Below are 21,871 nucleotides of genomic sequence, written 5' to 3' on the forward strand. Positions count from 1 at the left end.
TTCAGGGCACGCAGGGACCCGCCCAGGAGCTGTGTCCTCTGCAGGCCACCAAGTCTTCAACAAGTGTGTTAGCGTGTCTCTTGCCACTTCTTTTTCCATCTGCAAATAGTCTATGGTGAGCAGAGCACAAGTTGTAAATCAAATGGGAATGTTTTGGTCCTCTATTCCCTGGACCAACCTACGGTAGTTTGAATTTTAGTGCGGAATGGAATTTTAAGTTCACAGTAAAACTATCTCCTGGCCAAAAAAAAAAAAAAAGGCCCCAACCCAGCTGAGTGCACGCGCAAAATTCTCAGAGCCGGAGTGAAATCAGAGAACGCGCCCTTCGGTGCTCTCACAAAAAACACACACTTGTGTCCTGCCTACCCGGCGTCCCTGAGGCCCCGCGTTAGGATTTGAGTTACACGCGGCCCTGCTTGGCTTCCAGCCCGAAACGGGCCGTCGATGCTGCTTTCTGCTCACGGGGCGTCCTTCGGCTGCAGGCGGCGGCCCCCGGCGCGCTCGGGAGGGCGGGTGCAGGAAGGGGGGCACAGGGCCGGAGGCCGGAGGGCTTCGGAGGGCCGGGGAAGGCTCTAGCGTCACCACCGGCCCTCCTCTACCTCTGCGTCCTCCACAGCCCTGCGACCAGGGGTCCCGGGGGCCCTAGGGGGGCCTCGGCTCTTACTGTGGGCACCACCACCCGAGGTGCTTCCCAGGCATCCTCTCCACCCTCGCGCCTGCGACCTCTCGGGGGGGCGCATGGGAAATGCAGACTCGCAGGCCCCACCCCAGACCCGCCAATCCTAATCCGCACCTGAACGAGACCCCAGGGCTTCATGTGACGTCAGGGGCGTGCAGCTCTCAAATGGGGGCTAACAGTTTCATGAGCTTTTCTGTTTCTTTGAAAGGTCTCTTTTCCCTAACAAAAATGTCACCAGAATTTTAATTTTTTTTATTTTTAGATTTTATGTGACACAGAGAGCGAGCCTGTGCGCACAAGCAGGGGGAGCGGCAGGCAGAGGGAGAGGGAGATGCAGGCTCCACACTGAGCACAGAGCCCAACGTGGGCTCGAACCCAGGACCCAGGATCATGACTGAACCCCCCAGGGTGTCCCTTGAATTATTTTTTTAAATGCAAAAAAAATACCCGTTTGACAGCTTTTACCAGTTACCATGTGACCTCAAACACTGATTTTTATCATAGTAAAATATACAAAAGGCAAAAAAATGTGCCACTTTAAGCATATAGTTCAGTGGCATTAAAGCACATGGACACTGTCCTGCAACCATCACCACCGTCCACCTCCAGAAATGTCCCCAAACTGTACCCATTAAACAATATCTCTTCACTCCCCCCCTCCTTTCCCACACGGATTTCTTTATGCTCTTTAATAAACAGAGTTCAAAGGAGACCTTGAAGAGCCGCCATAGACAGGCTTAATGAGGACAAGGCCATGCTCCGGTATCTTTGACCCCGATTCCTTCTACAATCTGCTGCTGCCCCGTTACAGAGTAGCTGCTCCTGTCCTGCGGACCAGCACCCGAGCTTCCCCTACTCCTCGGTGAACGCCCCCCACGGCTCCGCAGTGAGCTTGTGATGTGAGAAGATGAGGAAAGTCAAGGAGGAAGGACACTCGAGTCCCCCGGCCACCGTCAGTTCTTGAGCCAAATCTGACTCCAAGTCCTTCCGTCTTGTCTCACTCCTCCTGTACCGTCAGCCCTATAATCCCCACACAAATAGGCAGGATGACAGCGTGGACAACCCAAGACCAAGTATTCGGTGACCGCTGGAAGGGGAGGTGTCACAGTGGAGGCCTGCCTTCACGTTCAAGTGCAGGTCATTCTGGGTCGGTTGACTGTCAGCCTGCAATCCCTACGTGCTGTCAACAGCGAGCACAACTGTCGGGCCTGGCCACCCCGCTCCGCCTCCACGCACGGAGCTGTTGCTTAGCTGGGGCCGGAAATGGCTTCACGTGGCATAGGGTCCAGACCCCGTGTCCTACACAGTAGCACCCAAGGGCTGGCGCTGCCACGTTAGCCTCTGCCGGGCAAAGCGTCGTGAGATCAGAATGGAAAGATCTTAGAACCTCAAGGACAGGGGCCCCTGGGTGGCTCAGCGGTTGAGCATCTGCCCAGGGCGTGACCCCAGGGTCCTGGGATCGAGTCCTGCATCGGGCTCCCTGCGTGGAGCCTGCTTCTCCCTCTGCCTGGGTCTCTGCCTCTCTCTGTGTGTCTCTCATGGATAAATACATTCTTAAAAAAGATAAAAATGAAAAAAAAAAACCCTCAAGGACGCTATGTCAAGTGAAATAAGCCAACCACTAAAGAAGGACAGCTACTGTGTGAGTGATCCCTCCCTTGCACACAAAGTACCTAAAGTAATCAAAATCAGAGCATAGAAAAATGGTTACCAAGAACTGGTGGGAGAAGATATGGGGAACTGTTTGGTAGGTTGAGAGTCTCAGGATCACAAGATGAAAAACTAAAAAAAAAAAAAAAAAGAAAAGAAAAGAAAACTGTCTAGAGATCCCTCGGCCAGCAGTATGAAGATACTTAAAGCTACTTACATAGACACTTACAAAGGGTTAAGTTTGAAATCATGCGTTTTTACCATATTTTTTTAAAAGAGGTGGAGGGAAAGTTAAAGAGAATTATCTTTGGGATTAAAAAACAAGTCAATAAAAAAAAAAAGAAAAGTCCACTGAAAATCTATAGCACAACATTTTCAGGAACAGAAGTCAGAACAAGTCGGGTCCATTGTTTAAATACTGTTTTCCTGCAACTGCAGGACCCAGCAACTGCACTGCTAGGGATTTACCCCAAAGATACAGAAGCAGTGACCCGAAGGGGCACCTGCACCCCAGTGTTCGCAGCGGCAGTGTCCACGAGAGCCAGATGGGCGCAGGAGCCGCGCTCTCCGCAGGCAGACGGAGAAAGACGCTGCGCTGTGCGCACGATGAGCTCGGCCCGGCCGCCAGAGAGGAGCGATCTTGCCATTTGCAACAACGTGGACGGAACCAGAGGTTGTGATGCTGAGCGAGGCCCGAGAAAGACGATTACCGCGTGGTCCAGACAGCCCAGGAGCGTCGCTGTCTACTGAGCCCAGAAACGAGAAAGGTGCCCAGTGGGCGACCTGTGCTGAGGCCTGATAGCCAGGGAGCACCTGTGCCTTACGCTGCGCGACACCCGCCCAGGAGGTTCTGTTCTCAGCAAAACCTGCAGCAGGTTCGGAGACCCTGAGCTTTGAATCCGGGCGTGTGACATCGCCTCTCTGGGTCTTAAGTGTTGCTACGTGCCTCTGGAAAACGGACCCGTTTGTGACATTAAAATCAGCTGCCTTAATCAAAGGGAGACGCCGCCTCCTTTGACAAGCGCCCAAATGTAACCAGTGAGCTAGTTTCTGGATCCATCTTTTTGATTTTCAGTGACACAGCTTTTATGGCACACTAAGGAACCGGGAGCCAGGGGGCACCTGGGTGGCTCCGCGGTGGAGCGTCCGCCTTCAGCCCAGGGCGTGACCCCGGGGTCCTGGGATCGAGTCCCACTTCGGGTCCCTGCAGGGAGCCTGCTTCTCCCTCTGCCTGCATCTCTGCCTCATGAATAAATACATAAGTTCTTAAAAAAAAAAAAAAAAAAAAGAATTGGGATCCAGAACCAGGGGATTATCCCCCTACCAAAGGAGCCTCCTCATTTGACCAACTGGGTGGACACGCAGCCCGGCTAGGGGGCCCGCAGACCTGGCTCTCACAGGGACCCCCACCCACGCTGTCCCTGCACCGGGAAACTGCAGATGTTAAGCGGTACGGAGCCCAATTCACAAAGAACAGCGATTGTGAGGTCCTCCTGGACACGCGTGCGCCCCACACATTGGGGTGTGTTTGCTGAGATCCCCAGGAGGGAAGCGGCCCCACGTGGCCCCTCTGCCCTGCGCTGCTCAGAACACTTGGTCCGATCGGTTTGGAGAATCTCATGGCGTCTTCACCCCCGGAGGTGTACGTGACACAGTCTTCTTGGGATCTGGTTCCCCCACAGGAAAAAGTGCTAAGGCCCCGGGGGGGGTGCAGGGGGCGTAGGTGCCCCAGAGCGGGTGCCCCAGAGCGGGTGCCCTGGCGCAGGTGCGCGGGGCTGCAGGCTCACCTGGCCGTAGTCCGTCCGGAAGACCACGACGCCCTCGGCGCAGGAGCTCACGGTACTCGGGAAGTGCTGCCCGTTTTCTCTCAGCCAGACCCGCGCCCCCTGCGAACAGAAAAAAGACAATTTAACGGGGAGTTTGCATTGCGTTCCGTGGCCAATCACCGCTCTCCAAACTACGGGCCGCTCCATTCCTATAAGGGGAAAAAGAAACCCCAAACACCACACTTCTGAAAAAGCCAATAATTTGCTCCGACAGGAGCCACTCGGGGAAGGCTGACCGAGGGCCCTGGGGGAGGCGAGCCTGTGCACCCCCCCCCAGCGGGGTCGTGAACGACCTCCAGTGGCTCACCAATGCCCGGCGCTGCCCCGGCCTTCCGGGCAGACCTGGGGGCACCGCAACCGGCTGAGCATCACAAGACGGAGGGAACCCGCCCCTGGGCAGTGGGGTTCCCGAAACCAGATGAACCAGGTCCCTGGGGCGCAGCAGGCCTCGGAGAGCCTCTGGCTCTGCGGCTGCGGGCCCCACCGCCCGCCCCGTGCATGGCCCCGTGCCGCCTGCCTGCTGGCCCCGAGCCCGGGCGGCAAGGTCGCGCTCCGGGCGGGCACAAGTTTCAGCACAGGTCGCAGCCAGCACCCAGCTGGGAGGCGCGCCAGCCTCCTGCCCAGCCCTCCCGCGCCCAGCTCCCAGGACGGTGGCCCGAGGCCGCACTCTCCAGACCCCACGGGTTTCACCTGCGGCCTGACCCTTGGCATCGGGTTTATTTCCCTGTTTTATCCTCCCCCGCCCCCGCCCCGGCCCCGGATGAATGAAACTCGCACAGTATCCGCCTTTTCCACGAGGAGCTGCCTCCTACTTGATTTCACAACATGAAAACCACCTGCTTCCAAGAACAAGTGATAAAGGTTTGAAGCGACGACCGGGTGTTCGCGGGTCTAATGATAGAGAATCCTCCGCGTGACGTACGCGGGACACTGAGCTTTAAGCTCTCATGAAGTCGTTTCTACCTTGCTCAGTGTCACCAATCCCAACAAAAATCACCCCGAACAAGCACATCCTCACGTCGCAAGAGCGTTAACGTGGAAGTACTACCCCTGAGTGAGCACTTCAAACGACACACGGGACAACTTTCTCCAGGAATTTCAACCTCACTTTATCGGTGTACCTAATGTGTTTGGATTCAGATATTATGCGAAATATTTAAAATCTATTGATCAGAGGGTCTTCAACTTCTCACGTAAGGCTGCTACTAGTCTCTTGACACAGTTGGCAGGAGATGAATAATATAGAAGGGAATTCATCACTTTATGCTGACTTTTTGAAGGAGTCGTTTATGAGAACGGTAAGCAGGTTCCGCGCCCGGCACGGAGCCCAACACAGGGGCTCCCAACCCCGAGACCGCGACCTGGGCCCTGATAAGGGTCGGACGCTTTCGCCCTGAGCCGCTCGGGCGCCCCCACCTTCCGCTACGACGAACTGTGTTTATGGAGAGCAAACCCAGCAGCTGACTTCCAGTACGGGGGCCCGTGATGGGCACGGCCGGGGCTGGGCGTCAGGACGCCTGGTCTACCCCACTCACCCAGTGGGCCACTGTCCCGCCTCCAGGGCGACGCAAACAGCCAGCCCTGCCTGCACCGCCACAGCCCATGACGGACCACGTCTCAAACCCCCTCCATTCCCCCCATGCTCTCCCCACGCATCGTACTATTTGTCCCCTTAGAGTAATTCATTAATTAAATAAATGAATTAGGGGCGCCCGGGGGGCTCAGTGGCTGAGCATCTGCCTTCAGGGCGTGACCCTGGGGTCCTGGGATTGAGTCTCGCATCGGGCTCCCCGCAGGGAGCCTGCTTCTCCCTCTGCCTGCCATCCCCCCTGCTTGTGCTATCACATAAATATATAAAACCTTTTTTTTTTTAAATAAAATCAATGCACAACTAAAATATAACAACACAGAGGTCACCGTAATGGCCAACTATCACACTCCCAGCCATGTGTTACCTCTTACCTGCCGGAGGGAAAATTAAAGAAGATACAGAAATCTGACTTGGGGCCCCTGGAGGGCTCAGTCAGTGCAGCAGGCGACACTTGATGTTGGGGCTGTGAGTTCCTGCCCCATACTGGTGTAGAGATTATTCACAAATTTCTTTAAAAATCTTTTTTTTTTTTTTAATTTTTATTTATTTATGATAGTCACAGAGAGAGAGAGAGAGAGAGAGAGAGGCAGAGGGAGAAGCAGGCTCCATGCACTGGGAGCCCGACGTGGGATTTGATCCCGGGTCTCCAGGATCGCGCCCTGGGCCAAAGGCAGGCGCCAAACCGCTGCGCCACCCAGGGATCCCTCTTTAAAAATCTTTTTAAAAAAAAGGGGATCCCTGGGTGGCTCAGCGGGTTAGCACCTGCCTTTGGTCCAGGGCATGATCCTGGAGACCTGGGATCGAGTCCCGCATCGGGTTCTCTGCATGGAGCCTACTTCTCCCTCTGCCTGTGTCTCTGCCTCTCACCAATAAATAAATAAAATCTGAAAAAAAAAAATCCTAAAAAAAATAGCTGACTTAAAATGACTCCCTTGTTGCCATTAACCACCTTGTTTGGAGCAGAACCAGAACTAGCCAGGGACGCGGGATCCCAAGTCCACCCCTGAGTCTGGTCGACGTGCTCGGGGCGAGCCTCCCGGTCCGCGTGACCGGCTCCCGGAGTTCCCTTGGGGTGCCGAGGCTCTCCTCGCATCCCTCCCAACTCGCTCGACGCCCTCCCACAGCACTCCCTCTCTCCGCACGTGGGGCGGGGGGGAGTCCGCACTTCTTCAACCTTCCCTCCAAAGAGGGGTGGAAATCCTCCACAAGCACGTACAGAGACGGAGAGTGAAGCCTTCGTCCAGGAGTCCAGGAGCCCGCCTTACGTAAAGAACGCAGAACATCAAGACGGTGAGTCCCCGTCTCTGCAGAGGTGAGTCCTGGACTTCCGGGCGGCAGCTCGGACTGAGACTCAGGGACCCCCCAAAAACCCCCTCTGCAACCGCCTGTCCGTCCTGACCGAGCGGCGGACAGCTGCTTCCAAGAAGACCACGGGCTTCCGCCACCCTCTAAGGCTCTTCTCGCTCGCGTCACTCCACACCACGACCACATCGTCGCATCATCTAGAAGACGACTTCCAAGCGCCTGAACTACTTTTATCCATTTAAGTAATCTCTACACCCAACGTGGGGCTGGATCCCACTCTCTGGGATCGAGAGTGGCATGATCGACTGACTGAGCCCACCAGGCGCCCCATTTCTATCCTCTTTTTAGTTTACACATTAGAGACTGGCGCATTTTAAAGCTCTGAGATACTTACACACGCTCACTCTCTCTCTTTCTCTCTCAAATGGAAACTTTCAAAGTTCTACACGGTGAGAACTTTGACTCATCAGGTAAAATCATGAAACGATGATCCACAGTGCTCCTCCATCCTCCAAATCCTAAATCTGAAGCACTGTTCACTAGGACCTGTACTATTCTTTGTAAAAAAAGTTTTTATTATCAAAATGGATTTCATGTATTTCCCAATTATTAAAAATCATCTACTGGGACACCCGGGTGACTCAGGGATTGAGCGTCTGCCTTCGGCTCAGGTCGTGACCCTGGGGTTCTGGGATCGAGTCCTGCATTGGGCTCCCTGCATGGAGCCTGCTTCTCCCTCTGCCTGTGTCCCTGCCTCTGTTTCCCTCATGAATAAATAAAAATCTTTAAAAAATTTTTTTAAATCGTCTACTTAGTAAGAATCAAATATTTTATTGTAAACATTGCTGAATTGGTATAAATTGTCACGAGGATTAACACCAACCTGACTTCCAGAAGCCACACGGGATGTGGTTTCTTTCACTGAGTTTTGTTGTGGGACTTTTTACCTTCTCCTGTGAAGGTTCCATAAAGCCCTTTGCTGACACAGTCCTACAGGATCACAGGCACACAGGGCTCAACCTCCGCAGTCCAAAGGTATTTTATCAGGTGTGAAGAGCGCGGACAAGCGAGTCCTAGGAAATCCCCCGGCCGCAGCTCTAAAGCCCATTGGCCGGTCCCCACTAGACCGACAGCCGCTGGCCTCCAAGGCAGGCAGGGAGACGCATTGGAAACCCTCCCTCGGTTCCTTGAAAAAGCTGAAACTGGCGATTGTCGTGAAATCGGAACTGCACAAACCAAAGTGGATATTTGTACATGGGTTTTTCCCGGTGGTTTCCCTGAGCCCCGCAGATGTTCCGCGTCCATTCTATGCGAATAGAAGGCACATGCCCAGGTCGGGAAGAGAGGCCACCCGCAGGCATTTGGGCATGAGGCCACACGCGGACACTGACCAGACCATCCGAGTTTGCGCGGGCAGGAAGAGCGGCCCTCCGGACGCAAGCCGCTAGGTTCTGTGCTTCTCAACTAAGGCCGATAATTTACTGCACACTTCAGGCAGCCTAGCCTACGGGGAGCGCGCACAATTTGAGTTTAAAAACGTCCTTACAAGATTGCTCAGAACCTACACGTTGCATTAAAAAGTTGGGCAAGTTTTCATCACAATCTCTGAAACGGACAGATGTTTAATTTAACAGCCAAAAGCTTTCCTGCGCATAATCGCCAGTAACATTTTTACGACACAAAGCACTTGCACAACAGTTCCCATCTCCTTTGATCAGGAACAAGCCCGTAAGACAGGGAGGCAAGTGATATCATCCCTTCTCCGGAAGCGAGGTTCATAGGGGTTCGACGTTCCGTCACCAGCAAATGATTTCCTGGATATCATTAAAAAAAAAAAAAAAAGCCTGTACCAACCGTGGGTGAGGATGTAAAGTGGAACACCCACGTTAGAAAACAGTTTGGCAGTTTCTTAAAAAGCTAAACACAATCTTACTACTGGCTCTATGTCCTCAAATGTCTCAAAAAGTCTTGCATGCAGGGGCACCGGGGAGGCTCCGTTGCCTTCCTCTCAGGCCGCAATCCTGGGGTCCTGGGATCGCCCCCTGGGGTCCCAGATCAGCAGGGCGTCTGCTTCTCCTTTTGCCCCTTTACACCCCCCGCCCCAGCTCATGCTGTGTGTGTCTCTCTCTAATAAGTAAAAGCTTTAAAAATATATATTGCATGTGAATATTTGGAGTATTAATAGCAAAATACCAAAAATCATTTGAATGACCGCTAACTGCTATAGAGACAAATAAAAAAATGTAGTAAGTCCACACAATGGAACTCTTCCAAATCATGGGAAAAAAATTGATGTACAAACCTACATACTTCCCAACTGCACCTGCACACCCTTACCCATTCCGTAATGTGAAAAATCCAAACGTGTCTCTATCACCGGGCGGCGAGAGGTCAAGAAACGTACCCAGACACGCGCACGCGCATGCACACACATGCCTGCACCCCCAAAGGGCAGGTGAGGGCGGAGTGGAAGCTCTGAGGACCGGGGCTGAATTCAAGTCGCTGCTCTCCGCTCGTGCCAACGAGGGACACTCGTCCAAAGGATCCAAAGAGGAGGCTGTGGGCCCTGACTCAGTGTCTCCTGGTCTCCCCCTGGAGGATGAGCACAACCCGGGCCAAGGCGGACTTGCGGCGGCTCCTCCGGGGTAGGGAACCGCATCTGGCGCTTCCCCAGCCCCCTGCACCCCACACGGTGAAGTGGCCTGTAAGGCTCACCCCCGGCCCTCGACACGCAGTCCGCTGATCCTACTGGAGGTGAAGAGGATAAAACCCCAGCATAGACGGCAGCCTACTTCTAAGGACTACTGTAGTTCTCTTCCGTTCTAAAACGGACGGTCTCTCCCGAACTTAGGAGGAAAAAAACAAAAAAAAACTTGAAAAAGGCGGCAGGGAAAGGAAACCTAAAGAGAGAGAACGAGGACAGCATGTTGTCGTTATGGATTCACAGAAAAGAGAGCACTCCTCCCACCCAGACACAAACTCTGCCTCGGACCCGGACCCCGAACCGGCGCCGCACCTGCTTCCCTCCCTGAAGTGCTTCTGCGGCCTGGGTTAGGTCCCGCCGTTCCCGAGTCTCTAACGGCCTACACGGTAAAGTCACAGCGCGTTAGGAAATGTGATTTTTTTTTTTCTTTTCTTTCTTTTTTTTAAGACAGAGGGGTCAGATAATTTTGTAATGGCTAAATTAATAGGGCTCTTTAAATCTGTAGCAGGGGCAGCTGGAAAAGCAAGCGACTCTTGAATCTCAGGTTTGTGAGTTCAAGCCCCATGTGGGGTATAAAAATCCGTTAAAAAGAAATGAAAAAAAAAGTTACAACGAATTAAATCTGTAGTAAATTCAGCCGCCAAAGGAAAGTTCTCCTCTCCTGCCTGCAAGGGCTTCTAACCTGGCATCTTCTGAGACCTCTACTGAAGAAGGCCGGGCCAGGCCTCTGCCTCCAACCACACTGAAATCCAGAAACGAGATGTGGATATTAAACCACCAAGGATTTAAATAGCACTTTTTCCTCCACTTTTAAAAGTCGAGATACAATTGATAGATGACGTTATATTAGTGTCAGGTGTACGTGATTTAACATTTGCATATATTGAGACGATCACCACAGTAAGTCTAAGGAACACCCGTCAGCACTCACACTAACGATGGGTTTTCTTGTGATGGGAACTTTTAAGATCCACCTTCTTAGCGACCTTCAAAGATACAATACAGCATTATTACCTACGCCCACCGCGCTGTTCATCACATCCCAGGACTCCTTTATAACTGGAAGTTTGTACCTGTTGACACCCTTTACCTACTTTGCCCGTTCCCCTGCCCCAAACACTGATCTAAGGCTGTTTTTGGTTTTTTTTCCCCCCAAGGGTGGGGGTTAGCTTCCACATATAAGTGAAATCTCCCGTTTCATAGTCATTTTTTTTTTCCTGTTGGGAGTAGGAACATCTTTTCAACTGAACTGATTTTTTTTTCCTAATCTTTATTCAAATCCACTTTAAAAGGCACATGGCTTTTACAACACACCGACTTCTCGTGCTGGTTTCTCAACCTGGTATCAGTGACATTTGGGTCGAGGTAATTACTGATCGGGGCTGCGGGGACCGTCCTAGTTGAGAACCACAGAGCTTGACGTTCTAGAGCCACAGCCAGATCAGGTGTTCAAAACCCCTCAGGGCCAGTGACCTCATTAATTGAAAGCAGACTCCATCGTCTAAATCCTGGCAATTTCCACAACCTCCCAGAGTAGGATCAGCCACATGCAGCCTACCTGGGGCAGATCTCATTTCTGGGGGCATTAAACCAGGTGCGAACAGAAGGGAGGGGGTGGCAACAGGATTCAAAGTGCTTGACGAACAGGGAAAAAGGTCAAGGAGGCAGATGGTTTGAGGGTGCGGGAGGGACGCCCTTCTCCTGTGTCCAGTCTGTTTTCTTTTTCATGTTAATTAGAACGGACTTTTAATGTTTTTACACAGATGACTGAACTGTAAGGACAAAAACTATCCTTTACGCTCTTCACCCCCAGGAGCTATTTCAACCTCCCACTGCTCACAAACCCCAACACAAAACTCATCAGAGAGCCTGGAAATGGTGCCCACGAGAACGGAGAGGGGGCGGAAGCACATGCACAAAATGAGTGTGAAAAATACAGCAGGATCACGAGCAGGGGGGACAAAGGAGAGACGCTGGCTGGGGACAGACCCAGCAGATTTTTTTTCCCCCAGAAACAAACAGGGAAGATGAAACGTGACTTCTCCCCTAGAGAGACGCCCCCCCCCGCCCCGAGGGGCCCTGGAAACGCGGCGAAGGGGCGGGGACCACCGTCTCCCCGCATCCCCACACCCGTGGGTGGTCTTTCCATCCCCCAACCACACAGCGCGCCGGGTGTGGGGCCCACAGGCTGAGTGAGCCCAGACTCATGTCCTCACCTCGTGACTGCAGGGAGCTAGGCCTGAGGCTGCCCATCGTTTCTCAACGACTGTATCAGATGCCACAGTGGAATGCTTCACCCAGCCCCACGGCTCCTTAGACTCCCAGGGGACCCCGGGTGGCTTGAGGCTCCAGCCTCAGAGGATGCAGAGTTCAACCGGGTGCTGAGGCCAGAGCTCCACCCTCAGCTGCCGAGGAGGGAAAGCTAAGAAACGGAAGGTTCAAGAGAAAGCCATGAACAGACAGCCCGTGAGGACAGAACCGTGTGGCTCGAGGATCCCCCGTTGGTCCCGTTTTACTGCTGGCTGTGGAACAGGGTAGCCCCGGTCTTCTGTATAGGCAACCCCAACAACCGTCCTATGCCCATCGGAGCGGACGCCACCACTAGATTCCAAAGGAAAACGTGTTGCTGACATTCTGCTGCAGACTCTCAGGAGTAACTGCCCCCACCCTAAGACGATGCCAGAAGCATTAGGTAACTCCCAGATAGGCCTCTAGAGAAGTCCTTGATAGTATTGTTGAAATGCTGCGTATTTTTAGAAGAAATGCATTCCAGCTATTTGCAGCTAGGTCACCCTCCTCTTCATTAACGTCATTTCCTGGTCTGGCCTATGGGCCTACAGACCATCTGTTGTACTATCTCCACAGGTAGACGTGTAGTGTCCCCCACAACTAGCTCAAACACACCTAAAACACAGTACGGCTGCAAAGGGAGGCCTGGCTGCACTCATCACATAGGCAGGACAATCTGCCCATGTCTTTGCATAGCTCCGTAAGATCCCACAGCCCCGGGATCCCTGGGTGGCGCAGCGGTTTAGCGCCTGCCTTTGGCCCAGGGCGCGAGCCTGGAGCCCCGGGATCGAATCCCACGTCGGGCTCCTGGTGCATGGAGCCTGCTTCTCCCTCTGCCTGTGTCTCTGCCTCTCTCTCTCTCTCTCTGTGTGTGTGTGTGTGTGTGTGTGTGTGACTATCATAAATAAATAAAATAAAATAAAAAAATCCCACAGCCCCCACCCCATCAGGAAGGATCATGAGCACTCACATCTTTGCCTCTCGTCCTCTTGTACAGAGGGTCAAACTCTGTACCACTAGAAGCTACCTGGAAGGGCAGCTTCCATGCAGAGGACGTGAAAAGTATAGGAATGGTAGGAGATAAAGGGGGAAGAAGAAGAGGAACAGGAGAAAAAGCATCACCAACCAGAAACTAACCTTTGGCTCACTGTTCCCCAGATAAAGATACAAAGACTCACCGGCATCCCCGATCCCGGATCCAAAAATCAAAACCAAACAAACTATATTAGATGGCGAGATGCCTCAGTTATGACCCCGCGATGCTGTAAAGAGTTTACTCCGTGGCTGCTACGGGCTTCCAACTTGCCAACTGATTCAGTCCTGATTTCATATTCTAATTTTTTTCTACCATCCTCACAATTCCTTAAAACAGCTTTTTAGTTAACTCTTGTAAACTACAGTGACTAGAAATAATCCCAGAAAGAATACTGAAAGAAAGGAGACATCCCCAAGCTGCTGAGATAATCTCAAACAGGGAGAATCCAAGGAACCAAAACCAGACGAGTCCATTAGTCAACCAATCGTCACACAAGCCAACACATATGTGTTGAAAAGAAAACAAACGAGGCTAAAGAATCCGTCAACACACCTGAAGTTCATCCACGTCTGTAAGTCACTCCCGGTGAGGCCGGGCATCCACCCACCCCGGCCCACTCCTCCTGCAACTATCTTTCGAGCTCCCTATTTTGTACCAGACGCTGCGAAAGATTCAGCAGGACACAAAACTGCTGCTGCTTTAAAGCGCTTACATTATACCCAAGATAACGTTTGCCTTTCCTGATACCTTCCCCATCCACTCTCTTCCCAAGGAAATAATTATGCACCATGAGGAGACCAAGTCAAGACAGACAAGTAGGTAAATGGAAGAAAGGAGACGCAGATTTTATAAAATGAATGAAACTCTTGTGATGCTAAGAACTCTCGAAAACCAGTGAGAAATCCTCCCTAAGCGACTTAAAACTGCACCCCTTTCTTCCTTTGAGTGGAAACAGTGTGTATGGAACAGAAGGGGCAGTAAAAGACCAGCACGAGATGTTTGCCCTCTTCATGAATAGAATACCAGATATTCTTTACCTCTTATTTCCTAGAGTTTATTGTTCTTTCCTATTCTTGATCCGAGTAATTTGTATATTTAAAAAAAAAACTCTACAAATAAAAACCGATAGGATGATCTCAATGAAATCCTGTTCCGGCTACTGTATGATTTTAGGGGGAGAAAAAAACCCATAAACTTACTTGGAACAGGAGTTTGTCATCCATTACTCCCTAAAAATGAACCAAGAACACAGTAAATAAACTTAACTCAGCTACTTCTCACTTCTGTGGCATCTCTACGAATTCCTTTGCAGAATTTTATTAAAATTGTTATTATTGGGCACCCCGGGTGGCTTAGCGGTTTAGCGCCTGCCTTCAGCCCAGGGCGTGATCCTGGAGTCCTGGGATCGAGTTCCCCATCGGGCTCCCTGCATGGAGCCTGCTTCTCCCTCTGCCTGTGTCTCTGCCTCTCTCTCTGTCTCTCATGAATAAATAAATAAAATCTTTTTAAAAAATTGTTATTATTTATTAAATTTCAAGAACAGTTGTGTTCCATAAAATTATACTTTTTTGAACTAAAAAGATCTTAAAAAGTAATCTAGTCCAATCAAAGAGACCGCAGGTGGGCGAGAACGTGGAGAAACTAGGACCGTATGCCCTGCTGCCAGGAGGTACCACGGCACCGCTGCTCCGGGAGCTGCCCAGCAGTTCCTCTACAGGGTAAGCATAGCGTCACCTACGACCCAGAAATTCCCTTCTTAGGTAGATATACCCCAGAGAAATGGAAGTCCATGTCCACACATCGAAACCTGGATACGAACCTTCACAGCAGCATTGTTCGCAAAAGCTCGAAAGTGGAAATCACCCAACAGTCCATCCACTGATGAACAGGTTCTTCTAGAATGTGACACGTTCACACGACGGCATATCACTCAGTGCTAAGAATGATGAAGAACTGGTGCACGTGACACCGTGGGTAAGACCTGAAAACGTTATGCTCAGCGGAAGACGCCACACAGGACCACGTGTTGTCTGATTCCGTTTCTACGACGTGTCCAGAAGGTAAATGCACCCGGGGCTGGGTGGAGGCACTGACTGCTAATCGGTGGAGGGCTTTCTTGCCATTGTTTTTTTTTTTTTTTTTTTTTTTGAGTGATGAAAACCTGCTGGAATCAGATGGTGACAGTTGCACGACTGTCTCTCTCCAGCAGTATTCACAGGTACTAATACACTAGTACTGGTAATTAGTGAACACACCGAAACCCACCCAACTGTGTGTGTCAAAGGGGTGGATTTTCGGTTGTGTGAATTACTCTGCAAATTAAAAAGAGGAGAGGAAGAGAGACCTACATTCACACAGACAAACTCACCCCCGACCCCGTTCCCTGCTGGATCCCGCCATCCCAGGGGCCACCGTCGCCCTGACCCCCCTTCCTCCATACACCCAGAAAGTCCCTTTCTCAGGTCACGCTGCTTCTCATGGGCTCTCCAGGATTCACGAGCAAAGATGTGTCCGTTAGTAGTTTGTAACACCCAAAGGTCATGACGTTCGGGAGACACCAGGAGGCGATTCACTCCTCCGGAAACTGTCGCAGGTGCTTCCCGTAGGGCCCCGAAACCACAGTCCCCTCCATGCTCTGTTTGACGCAGGTTTGGATCTGCACCCTCTGGATGACAGGAGGCCGGGACGGCTTGGTTTCATGCCGTTGAACCTCCAGCACCCGGAACAAGGCCAGACGGCCTAGATGAAGGCCAGAAATTAATTAATCACTCTCAATCCCAAGCCCCACCTCAATCCCAAACCCCTGCTCAACAGGGCAGGAGATGAGAACCGGGCTGCTCGAAGGGACCAGCGCCGCTGCGGGTGTCGGCAGGTGTCCTAGGAACCGCCCGGGCCACTCCCCTGGGAGGGATGTGCTCACACTGGATGAGCTGAGATCTCTGCACAAAATGAGGGGTCGTGTGGCCTGTGTGTCGTGCGAGCACGAAGAGATGGCGGGAGCTGGCCCAGCCAAGGGCTCCAGGGACGGGGCTCTCGGCACACCCGCCGCACGCACCTCGGGGCGCACCCGGGGGCCCTCGGGCACCGGCCGCTTCAACCACTCTCCTCTGAACGCCTCGCGGGGAATCAGAGAATGCACAGGCCAACCCCAGTGCAGCACGGGAACAAACTCTTCTCTGAAACCACAGCGCTGGATGCTTTTCAGTTGGGAGGGATTTAAGAGTGACTTATAACTACAGGCTACACCCACCAGGGAAGTGATGTGGGGGGGGGGGGGGGCGAGGAGGATGGAAACATTTCTAAATCACCTAAGGCCCTGGGTTTGTTCTATCTACTGAGATTTCATCTAAATAGAATTATTTCTCTCCTACGCCAAAATCCATTTCCAGTTCTTTCCATATTCCATCTCCTCTTGGGTGGCCACAGAGTAGGAACAGGACACTCTTGGTTGGTTTTTTTTTTTTTTCCGTAGAAAGGCAGCATGTCCAAAAGCCCAACGGCAATGCTACTGCTAACGCAGGGGGAGTCGGAGGAGACGCTTTTCCAAGGATGTGAGGCTGTGCAGCGGCAGTGAGTACAAGACGGTCAGACTCAAGGACACAGGAGCACCGGCAGTGTGACTACCAGACAGGCTCTGGAGGGCCGTGAGTGAGGCCGGCGGTTTTTATTGTTGTTTTAAATAAACTTTTAATTTCAGGAGCGTTTTAGATTTTACAGAGAAGTTGCAAGGATAATAGCATCCCCATGTGAACCGTCCTGCACTGTGGGTGGGAACGCAAGCTGGGGCAGCCGCTCTGGACAACTGTGTGGAGGGTCCCTAAGAAGTTAAAAATAGGGTCACCCTACAACCCAGCAATTGCACTGCTGGGAATTCACCCCCAAGATACCGATGTGGCGATCTGAAGGGACACCTGCACCCCAATGTTCACAGCAGCAGTGCCCACAGCAGCCACACTGTGGGAGGAGCATCTGTCCTCCGACGGATGGATGGACAAGGAAGCTGTGGTCTATGTATACAGTGGGATATTATGGAGCCATCAAAAATATGAAATCTTGCCATTTGCAATGATGTGGATGGAACTAGAGGGAATGATGCTGAGTGAAATAAGTCAATCCGAGAAATGTAATTATTATACGATCTCACCCAAACGTGGAATTTAAGAAAACAAAACAGAGGCTCATAGGGGAGGAGAGGAAAAAATAAAACAAAACGAAATCACAGAGGGAGACAAACCGTGAGAGACTCTTCATCACGGGAAATAGACTGAGGGTCTCCGGAGGGGTGGGGGGAGGGACAGGGGCACTGGGTGACGGGCACCAAGGAGGGCGCGGGAGGTGCCGAGCACTGGGTGCTACGTAAGACTGATGATCGCTGACCTCGACCTCTGAAACCAGTAATACATTCTATGTTAGTTAATTGAACTTAAAATGTTTTAAAAACAGAGTCCCCGTCTGTCCGTCATACAGGTTCCCCCAGCTGCCCTCATCTTGCATGGCCGGGACACACCTGTCACAACTAAGGAGCCTACTTTACATCAGGCTCCACACCTCCTTTGGAGTCCACCAGTTTTTCCTTTATGTCCTTTTTGCTGTCCCAGAATCCGCGGGTCCCCGTTTCGCCATCCAGAGAGGAGACACAGATACCACCTATGCCCCCAGGTTTCTGTGAGGATCAGACGGGCCGACAGCACAGGCGAGTGCAGCGTCAGGAATACCCCAGAAGAGCGCACGTGGCCACACGGACGCTTGTGCCAGACATGCAGCCCGAAGATTCACCGCAGACCTTACTTCCAAGAAGCCTGCGGCCCCGGGGGGGTGGGGGGTGGGGGGTGCAAAGTTGAAATAGGTAATGTCAGCCCCAAGCCGCAAGGGCCCCTCGGGCGCATCCGCACAGAGCCTGCACCCGGGCAGGCGTGCACAGAGGAAGCAGGGCTCCCACCAGCGCGGTCCTGAGGGATGAAGTGGACGGTCCCCGGAGGGCAGGTGGAAACGGGGTTGAAAGGTCAATCCTCTGCAAATTAGCCAAGCGCCAGCGTAGGCCAGGACACAATGGAAAGTGGCTCAGCCGCTCTACGTAATCGCCGTCCATAAACTATTAACAGCCCCACACAGCTGAACAAAGAAGGCATTCACCTTTGTCCAGTCCAAGAAGAAACAAGGCTCAGACTCTCCCCACCGAGCTTCTAGAAACCACCGAGGGCTAAAACCGCCTCCCCGCTTACCCATAAAACGGAGGCCACATGACATTGTTTTACAATGCAACGGACTTTTTTCCGACTGCATTCTTATAAAAACAAGGAACAAAACAATCCTGCAGCCAAGTCGTTTCGAAGTATCAACTCTGAATCCCCTCTCAGTTCAAAAGACTTGGCCACTCGGACCTTGGAAACACTCGGGGCCTCCCTGAGCGGGATCAACCGGCAGACCGAAGCAGGGGCTGCCGTGAAGACCCCACTGGGGGGATGCGGAGAAGGAGCCAGGCCCCAGGCGGGCTGAAGTCTGGGGCCTGCCCTGCAAACCTGGCCGGGGGCCGTCGGGGCAGGAATCACAAAGCCCTCCGTCCCGAAGCTGAAGGAGAGCTCCCGCGGCTTCTCCGCCGCTCCTGGATGCCAGGCCCTGTCTAGACCGAAGCGGCCCTGGTCCAGAACGAAGGCCCTAAGCGCCCCTTCCCACTCCCCGGCGGCCACAACCACCGGCGACCCGTCGTGAGCACAGGCCCAGCCCAGCAAAGGAGCTGCTTCCTGGACCAAGGCCAGAGGACATCTCCTGGGAGTGGAGCCGGGCAACCCCGTCCCCCTCCGTCCTTCCTGAACCTCCACGGCCACGAGGGAAGCCCCCACGGCCAGTGAGCACGCTCAGCAGAAAGCCGGACTCTGGCTGCAAGCAAGGGCACGCCCGCGAGAGCCGTCCACGGGGAGCCCTCAGCAACGGGCTCCTCCAGGCACACAGGGCGGGTGGGACGGAGGGAAAGGAAGGTGGCAAGACCCCCCGGCCCTCCCTTTCCCCTCCCCTCCCTCCCGCAGTGCTCCCGGCCTGCAGAACGGAGCCCACTGTCTGGGCCCCGGCTTACGCCATGGGCAGCTCGGGGATCGGAGGCCGCCGACCCCGGGGCCAAGCCAACCTCCACCCAACTCCAGGAGACAGGGGCGGTGCAGAAGGGAAGCTCTCCTCTCTGACTCTACGGCTGGATCAAACACCAGGGGAGCTTGTAAACCTGGACGCCTCCCGGGGACCAGCTCCAGACGCGCAACCTGCACACTCCGCGGCCCCACCGGGATTCTGGGTCGTCGGGGAGGGGAAGTGCTCCCGCGCCGTGCCCGTCCCCGTGCCTGTCCTCCGTAGGATGAGGCCTTCCAGCTGCCTGTCCACACGAACGGGGCTCCTTCCCTCCCCTCCCCTCCCCTCCCCCAGGGCCACCAATTCAGCGATTCTCGAAGCTGGCCTCAACGGCTTGGTGCTCTGCGGAACCCCGCGCCAAGTAAAGCAGCTGAGAAGAGCGCCGGGTTTCGAACCACGGATCCAAAGAGCTGCCCCTGGAGGGGAAGCATGCGGGCCGAGCCACACCAGGAGAAGAGACGGAAGGAAAGGGGGAGGGAAGGAGGAAGTTCGTTGACATGAATAACCGTCCCCAAATCGAGTGCTACGCTCCTGAATAATTCCCTACACGGTGCCACGCACACCCCGCCAGTAGCCGCTTATTTGACCGTTAATGCTCACTGCAACCCAAGTGGTTTGTTTTCAAATGAGCGGACAGTTATTTTTTTAAAACACATCATTTACAAGCTATTTTAGAAGCCCCCACAAAACCACCTCCCACAGGGCTGGCTTGCTGAGCACCACCTGGAGAGACGCCCTTCGGAGCAGCACGGAGGGAGCCCGCGGCACACGGATGCTCCGACACCTAACGCGTGCCAAGTGCCCCGCTGGTGCACGAAGCCAGCCTCCCCAGATAAGGCCTGTGAATCTGTGTCTAAGCCCACAACTCGGCTTTGCAAACGGCAGGAGATGTCGCTGAGAGACTCGTGCAGGTGCCCAGGCACGGCCGCTGCTGCCGACGCCGGCAAACCGGAAGGCGGCTCAGGGGGCACGGACTCCTCTGCTGTCCTTACAGAGGCCGCGCTGGTCGGTCAGCAGACCCTGGAAGTCTAGAGAAACCACCTCTCTGCTCCGATGCCCCAACTTAGCGCCTCTGCAGTCCCAGGGCCATCCTGGCATTAGCTGCAAGACCTAGCAACATCAGAAGGGAGACACAAACGGGCCCAAAGCCCCCTCCTCGACAGGAAAAAAGCTCCCAAAGGACGTTTAGTTTTAAAATCCTGGTGGAGGGCGTCACATGGCTCCGTCGGTGAAGTGTCTGCCTTGGGCTCAGGGTCCTGGGACCTGGGTCCCATGATCCCGGGACTGAGCCCCCGGTCGGGCTCCCCAGTGAGCAGGGAGGCCACTTGTCACCTGTGCTCTCCTTCAGCCCCTCCCCCTGCCCATGAACTCTCTCAAAAAGTAAATAAAATCTTTAAAAATAAAATAAGGGGCAGCCCGAGGGGCTCAGAGGTTTAGCGCCACCTTCAGCCCAGGGTGTGATCCTGGAGAACTGGGCTCAAGTCCTGCATCGAGCTCCCTGCATGGAGCCTGCTCCTCCCTCTGCCTGTGTCTCTGCCTCTCTCTCTCTCTCTCTGTCTCTCATGAATAAATAAAATATTTTTAAAAATCAAATAAAAAAAAATAAAGTAACGATCCCAGTGGATCACAGAAAACTAGCAGGGACCAAAGTGCCAAGGTGGCCAACACAGGAACCCGAACAGTCACAGGCGGTCACCAAATGCTATCGGGCACTTGAAGGCTGCCACTGACACCCTGCGGGAGCCCCTCACCTCAAGGGCCCCGGAGCTCCTTTGTGCTAGAGCGAGCTGACCCACAAGCATGCATGCCCCTTGCTGTCATCCGTCCCAGGACAGGAGAGAAGCAGGCGGCCTGGGGTCCCCTGCAGTGCCTCCCGGGCTCAGGGCCGCAGGCACTGGCACCAGCGGCGGGAAGGGCTCCGAGGGGACGTTAGCAGCTCTCCAAGAGCCTGTCCTGCCTCCTGGGCGACAGCGACCTCAGACCGCTGCTCCCCGACCGAACCGATGCAACAAGCCACGTGTGGAATCTTACACTTTCTAACAACCACAGGTCTTTTTTTTTATTTTAAGTGAAAAAGGGACAGGTAAGACTAATTTTAATAATGTTGTTTGACCCCATAGATGCAAACAGTATCACCTTGGCAATGTAATCAGTGTATATATATATATATATATATATATATATATAAAGTATTAAGGTATTTTACATTCTTTTTTCCATACTGATTCTCAAACCCTCATGGGTATCTGACACTCCCCGCACATCTCGATTCACCAGGCGACCAGGCGATTCAAGTGGCTCAAGCGCCGGACGGCACAGGGGTGCCTGGGGGTGGGGGTGGGGGTGCAGATGGCTAAGTGTCCACCTTGGGCTCAGGTCATGATCCCGGGTCCCGGGATCAAGCCCCTCGTCGGGCTCCTGCTCAGCCAGGACCCTGCTTCTTGCTCTGCCCCTCCCCTCCTCTCGCTTGTGCATGCACATGCTCATTCGCTCTCTCTCGAATAAATAAAATGTTAAAAAATATTTAGAAGCAACAAAGTGCCGGACAACACGGATCTGGAATCTGGAGACGTCATCCTGGAGCCCAGACGGTGCTGTGTACACGAAGACAGGGAAGCCAGGTCTTCTTTCCATTTGCTTCTTCTCCTTTTAGGGAGCACACACGCAGATGTCC

At 53.2% G+C, this 21,871-nt stretch overlaps 1 protein-coding gene across 2 annotated transcripts in view; it reads right to left on the reverse strand.

Moving 5' to 3' along the window:
* The window catches only part of MYO10 (myosin X), a 194,132-nt gene that overhangs the window by 151,647 nt on the left and 20,614 nt on the right, over positions 1-21,871 (reverse strand). For both annotated transcript variants that reach the window (XM_041749479.1, XM_041749478.1), the window contains exon 2: positions 4,117-4,215. Coding sequence is in view for 1 of the 2 variants with exons in the window: in XM_041749478.1 (XP_041605412.1) it covers positions 4,117-4,215 (99 nt within the window). In the remaining variant the exon portion in view is untranslated. The remainder of the gene's footprint in view (positions 1-4,116; positions 4,216-21,871) is intronic.

Source organism: Vulpes lagopus, chromosome 3, assembly GCF_018345385.1.
Source record: "Vulpes lagopus strain Blue_001 chromosome 3, ASM1834538v1, whole genome shotgun sequence".
Lineage (NCBI taxonomy): Eukaryota > Metazoa > Chordata > Mammalia > Carnivora > Canidae > Vulpes > Vulpes lagopus.